The following is a 6,354-nucleotide window of genomic DNA, read 5'->3' on the forward strand; positions in this document are numbered from 1 at the left end:
CAGCAGGAAGGCAACTAGGAAGGAGCTGCCATGCCTGGAGGCAGCCAGGGAGGACTGTGGTTTCCCTTCAGCGTGTCTTTATTGAGCTACCGCGGAGTAAGACGCGGGGGACAAAGTGACGCGCAGCAGCTTCTTCTGCTTCTCCTGCTGCTCTCTCACCAGAGCATCGCGGACGATGACGGGCAGGCCGGTGTCCTCCATGTAACCTTGGCCACCGAAACTCTCCATCGCCTCAACGACAACAGCAGAAGCCTGCAAAATGCAGAGAGCCGACATGATCCACGTAGCAAAGAGAGGTGAGAAACCTCTAATATCACACAGCAGTTCCTCACTCAGGCAAGTCTCTCGTGATACACAGGAGGAGCAGCCTGGGGAACGAAGACTGAGTAACACCGGGAGAGGACCTGCAGGAGCAGTCAGTCCTTGCGAGAAGATCCAGGGAGAGTCTGTCTCAGCACAGTCCTCTCTAGGTAAGGAAAAACCTGTGGTTTGTTTGGTACGTGGGAGTACGTGTCTCTAGTCCGGGAGAGTCTTTACCTTCTACTTGCCTGTGGTGTGTAAGCCTCTGTGTGTTTAAGCTGAGGCAATTAATCACTCCTCTTTCCAGCTCTGTGGTTGCTCCTGTGCCACAGAGCCCCATTCTGGGCTAGTCATAGAATCACAGAATGGTTGAGGTTGGAAAGGATGTTGAAAACCATCTTGTTCCAACCCCCTCACTGTGGGCAGGGACACCTCTCTCCAACCAGCCCAGGTTGCTCTAAGCCCCGTCCAACCTGGCCTTGAACCGTCCAGGGATGGGGCATCCACAGCCTCCCTGGGCAGACGGGCCAGCCTGTGCCAGCGCCTCACCACCCTCACGGGGAAGAATTTCTTCCTTATGTCTAATCTAAATCTCCCCTCTCGCAGTTTCAGGCCATCGCCCCTTGTCCTGTCGCTATCAAACTAATCGAACTGGTTGTTCCGTACCTGCTTCCCGGTGTACAGTTTGGCGAGTGGTATCAGCAGTCTCAAGAGAAGCTGGTCTTGCTCACTCGCCTGGTTGGTTTCCGTGAGACCAAGCAGACGAACGATGTCCATGACTAGAAGAAATGCCCCTCGCGTCTGCACCTGCAAGGAGAGAAGCAGCGAGTTTCACTGGCAACAGTCTTTGGCTCAGGCTGATTCCAGCCCGGTCTGCCGCCGTGCCATGAGCCTATCTGGAAGGGATGCACCATACTTGGACCTTGACAAAAAGCCACCCCTGCCCATATGGACCCACAGCTTCAGAGACAAAGACCAGGCAAGGCATAAAGCACGAAATGTTGAAGGCAGTCTGGAGCTGCCACGGGGGCGCTGTAGGAGGAGAGGGGTGATGTTGATGCACCAGGCCTACTCGGAGCCTTATCAAAGCTCCTGTTGAGTCTCCAGCTCAGAAACCTACGTCCTTCCCAAGGGTAAGACCTCACATCTCGTGTGGTCATGTCATCCTCTGAGCATCAAGATCTGCAGATTTCTTGCTGGGTAGTTTACTTCCCTGGCCGGTTGTGCTTTGGGAAGCATCAGGATAGGGAGCTCTGTAGCCCCTGTGCCTGACGACGTCCTGCAGGACGATACAGGATCTGGCCACAGGTTTAGAGACCTTGGAGTGTTACATTTAACAGATGCTGATGACTTTCCATATCTGCCACTTTGCAAGAGGCTTTTTAAATATCGTTTTAAAAATTTGCATGACCCTACCGTGGCCCAAGGGAAAGTAGCAAGCTTGCTTCCTCTCAAGATAGCTCCCAGGTAATCGTTGGTGAGGATAACCTGACGTCCAGCAGAAAAGCTAGGTCTGTCGTCAGATCGAATCCCACTAGGATACGGCCGTTCCCCTGCTGTAGCATGAACGGCCGGCGACACCTGACTGTTGTGTGCAGAGGCGGGCTGGCCGTGCTCACCAGCAGCTGAAGGGGGCTACAGGAAAGCTGGGGTGGACTTTTCACAAAGGCACGTGGTGATAGGACAGGGTCAGTGGTTTTAGACTGGAGCAGGGTAGATTCAGATTAGACATTAGTAAGAAGTTCTTCATTCTGAGGGTGGTGACACACTGGCACAGGCTGCCCCGAGAAGCTGTGGATGTGTCGTCCTGGAAGTGTTCAAGGCCAGGTTGTATGAGGCTTTGAGCCACCTGGTCCGGGGGGAGATGTCCCTGCCCATGGCAGCAGGGTTAGAACTGGATGGTCTTTAAGGTCTCTTCCAAATCAAACCATTCTATGGTTCTTTAAGGTTCTCTGCCCTCTTTCCTCACTCACAGGTTGAGCGTAGCTCCCCAGAGCCTTACCTCCATCCGAGCTAACGTCTGCATGTGCAGGGGATGGTCCTTGAGGAGCTTCCCAAAGGCAACGCGCCTGCGGGCGTACTCCCTGCTCAGGCTGAGCATCCTAGAGAGAACGCAGCCAGGGAAAGCCGTTAGACCTGCAGAACCTTCCTCTTCTGAGCTTTCCCTTCCAGCCACCCGCACTAGCAGGACCCTGCTCAGGGTCAGCTCGCCAGCCTAAGTCCCCCACCCCCAGGCCAACCTTCCTCAGCACTGCTGGCTCCCAAACCTGCGCCCGCAAAGGCTCTGGATGTCAGCTGGCTGCGACGCCGAGCGTCACAAAAGTCCCCTTGTCCTGATAAGCTGCTCCCCTCTTCTGAGCTTTCCCTTCCAGCCACCCGCACTAGCAGGACCCTGCTCAGGGTCAGCTCGCCAGCCTAAGTCCCCCACCCCCAGGCCAACCTTCCTCAGCACTGCTGGCTCCCAAACCTGCGCCCGCAAAGGCTCTGGATGTCAGCTGGCTGCGACGCCGAGCGTCACAAAAGTCCCCTTGTCCTGATAAGCTGCTCCTTCAGCTCAGGAAAGGGGGTATCTGCGCTGCCTTCACCTTCTCATGGAAGCTACTGCGTGAACGGCGTTGTGGATCCGAGTTATGTTCAGCATGTTGGAGATGGAGGCCACTCCGCGCCCCTCTGCAGAGATCTGAAAGCGTCAAGGAGCAGAGGCCGAGGTCAGCCTTTCTCACAGCCTGCAGCCTGGACAGGTATCTAAGCAAAAATCGTGTCAATGGAGAGATAGAGGCTGTCCCTTCTGTCTCTGTCTGTCCCCAGGCACCACAAAGGTCTGCTTGCTTTAAAATATGTGGCATGACCAGAGAGGTGGCTTTGGAGACCACATCGGCACCATCAATTCTGGTCCTTGCCGTTTGTTGCTGCCTGCATGCTACACTGAACTGTCCCTCACCTGGACCAATGCAACTGGCTTAGGGAAATGACCAGCCTAAAATGACTTTTTATTTTTCCCTGCCCTCCCGCCTTTCCCTGAGCTCTTCTCAGCTCTGCCCCGTTGGCAAAGCATTCTGCGAAGTGACCAGCCAGCCACCGAGGTGGAAGAGAGGAACTTTTTCAGTTGGTATCAGTGCCAAAACCCCCACTGCGTGGCCTGCAGTGCCAAGCCAGCCTCATCCCCGAGAGGAAGGTGAAACCTTACGCACCAGCTCCGCTTTAGCTCCATTGAGCCATAGCTCCGCGGTTGCCATCTGCCGCGTGCCCAACTTGTCTTTCAGCCTTTGCACTTGGATGCCGTTCAGCTTCCCCTCCTCATCTCGAGCCCTCAGGAAGAACAGGGAGAGGCCGCTGGAACCCTGGGGCCGTCAAAAGGCGTGCGGAGAGGATTTCGTTAGAATGGAACAAGGAGGAGAAAAGAACACCCCTGCTCCTTTCACCTGGTTCCACCATCACACAGACCTGTTTTACCTGACCTCCAGCATCTGCTACCCTGGCCAGGGTTAGCGCCACGTCGGAATCGGCAGCCGACGTAAACCATTTAAAACCGTAGAGGCGATATGTGCCGTCTGGCTGCTTTCTGGCCACGGTCTCGGTGCCGTTTGCTGCAAGAAAGGAGAAGATCATCTTGGCTTTTATGGGACCTTCTGCATCAATCAATGCTGATTTGTGGTTCAAGCAGCGGCTCTTTTAAGTCACCTCTTGTTATCAAGATGACGTATGGATTAGCTGCTAATCTCTTTCATTGACCCCGGATAAGAAATGCAGCCAGAGCTAAGTACTAGAGAGGAAATATGCTCTGTTTAACCATGGCGAGCCTTTCCAGCCATTGCTCCAGACTGACAGCTGGTAGCGGCAGCGCTTTGCAAGTAGAATGCACCGCGGTGTATAATCCAACCGCGCCATTTCTTCAGGAGCTACCAGGGCCAAGAACGGTGAAGGGTGCTGACCCTTTCACTCCTCCCACCAGGAAACCAACCACAGCTTCATCGTATGCAGGTGACTCCCGTGTTTCTGTCTCTACAGCAGGGTTCTGAGGTTTCCTTCAACTTTTATCCCACTAGTCAAGGGATATAAGTTGAAGGCCAAGAATGCTTTTGTCAGCCCCAGCTGGGATGGGTCCAACTGCTTTGCTCAAGGTTTAGGTTACAGAGCTAGACACCAGCGTGTTATCAGTGTGAGGATCACAGCTCTGTGCCTGGCTGCATGTGGACAGAAGTTGGGCCTTTTGTTGCTTAGAAGGCAGAACTGCGCAGAGGATTTGGATGATTTCTACTGAAGTTTCCTAGACCAGCTACCTGGCTTTGTAAGTCCCCTACACCCTTCTCTTTCTCGGTTCTCGCTAACGCATCCAGCCACTACTGCAGCTCTCCCCCTCCTCAGAACACGTACCCACGTCAGAGCCTCCTGCGCGCTCGGTCATCCACTGGCCAGAGGTCCAGAACTTCTTGGGGTCACGGCATGTCAGATGGTCAAAAGCGTTTTTCAGAGATCCGGGAATACCGAGTGACTATTTCGGAGGAGGGAAAAGAAACTAAGATGATGCTAAATGAAATGAGACAGTTGCCTTAACTGCCACCTCTGTGTCCTAGGCTCCGACGGATGGTCTGTGAGCAGGTGAGTGGGGCACCGAGTGCCCAGCACTGCAGCACCTGAGAGTCCCTGAGACCACCCAGCTCTTGTGCGGCTGCAGACAGGAGCGGGCTTGTGCTGCAGAAAGGAGCACTGAGCATCTCTGCCTCGCTTGGATTTCTGTGCCGCCAAGACATCTGGACAGAGAGCTTTCCAAACAGAACGTGTGCCAAGGTTCATGTAGGCTGGATGCCGCCAGCACCCAAAGAGCTGCGGGAAAGAGGTAAATGCCCCATGCTTTTTTTTTTTTAAAAAATTTTTATTGAATTAAAATGTCCAGGGGTAGCTATATAAGGGCTGGCTTTTCTAGCTAGCCAGATGGCTGAGCAGCTCTCCCCCGTCCTTGGCCAGTGCTCCAGTCTCTAACCAGTGCTGCCAGGACATGGGCTGTGCCCTCCGAGACCGGCTGAGCTCATACCTCAATGACTTTGGCTGCCCCATCAGTCATGGCCAGTGGGCAGCTGAAACTTCCAGAGAAGCTTGAAAATAAGTACAGTTTGACAGCCTGATGCAGACGGCTAGGGAAGAAAGACAGTGAAAACAGACAGGTTATGCAGCAGTTCAACATCAGGAGGATGAAATAGAGCTAAAGCGGGCGAGAATTGTTTCTGAGAGGGCAAAAGCTGTTTTGCCCAGGGAGACAAAAGAGGAGCAGCAGAGTTTCTCAGTTCACGAGGGACTGCCAGTGCAAGGCTGGATGGAAGACGCTGCGTGCCAACCCGTGCAGTATGGTTTTTAAAAATAAGAAACGTGGCTCTGTCTCCAGAGGCTGGAAGACAGCAAAGCTGCACGTAAAATCCCAGCCCCTTGGCTGCATTACAACTCGTGCACGTAAAGCTGGAGCCGTGTGGGGAACCACCAGGCCCCAGAATCAGGAAGGTGACATCGAACAATATTGTGATCAACTGCAGGCCATTAGTTACGGCTTATCACCGCCGAGGTGGAACATCACAGCGGACAGACCCTGCTGTTCGGCGCAGCGGCAGGGCTGCTTTTGTCCGCGTGTCATCTGTCCCCCGTTATACAACAAGGAGTTCAGTCTGACAAGATGCTCGGTGTACCCTGCTGAGAGCAACCAGCGGGGCACCAAGCCCCTCCCGCTCTCCCCCAGTTACCTCCAGTTGGAGAATCTTCTCTCGTAGGCCTCAGCGACCAGCCCTTCTTCCGCCGCGATCTCCTTCATCCTCCTCCAGGCCGGGCAGGTGACGATGTGATCCACCCGCTGTCCCCAGGCACTGAACTGCCGGAGCGTGGGGGGGTTCGCCTCGCAGTCCCAGGCCAGCGGGCTGACCTCGCTTAGCAGACGGTTTCCAAATCTCTCCAGATCCCGACTCACCTCCTCCAGTACCTGTGGGGTGACAAGAAGGGCCCTTGAGCACACCCGTGGGAGTTAAGGAGCTTTGCTCCTGGCCGGGAGGGCAGAGGACCGACCAAGTTATC

General features: G+C 54.5%; 1 protein-coding gene across 1 annotated transcript in view; it reads right to left on the reverse strand.

The window, feature by feature from the left end:
- LOC104277548 (probable acyl-CoA dehydrogenase 6) overlaps nucleotides 1-6,354 on the reverse strand; it is a gene marked incomplete at its 3' end in the record, with an annotated part of 12,726 nt that overhangs the window by 344 nt on the left and 6,028 nt on the right. Inside the window, exons 3-11 of the mRNA XM_009874214.1 lie at nucleotides 6,030-6,262; nucleotides 5,333-5,432; nucleotides 4,675-4,792; nucleotides 3,745-3,887; nucleotides 3,492-3,641; nucleotides 2,886-2,980; nucleotides 2,303-2,402; nucleotides 967-1,107; nucleotides 160-252 (exon numbers count right to left, since the gene is read on the reverse strand). Coding sequence (XP_009872516.1) covers nucleotides 160-252; nucleotides 967-1,107; nucleotides 2,303-2,402; nucleotides 2,886-2,980; nucleotides 3,492-3,641; nucleotides 3,745-3,887; nucleotides 4,675-4,792; nucleotides 5,333-5,432; nucleotides 6,030-6,262 — 1,173 coding nt within the window. The remainder of the gene's footprint in view (nucleotides 1-159; nucleotides 253-966; nucleotides 1,108-2,302; nucleotides 2,403-2,885; nucleotides 2,981-3,491; nucleotides 3,642-3,744; nucleotides 3,888-4,674; nucleotides 4,793-5,332; nucleotides 5,433-6,029; nucleotides 6,263-6,354) is intronic.

Source organism: Apaloderma vittatum, unplaced genomic scaffold, assembly GCF_000703405.1.
Source record: "Apaloderma vittatum isolate BGI_N311 unplaced genomic scaffold, ASM70340v1 scaffold3508, whole genome shotgun sequence".
Classification (NCBI taxonomy): domain Eukaryota; kingdom Metazoa; phylum Chordata; class Aves; order Trogoniformes; family Trogonidae; genus Apaloderma; species Apaloderma vittatum.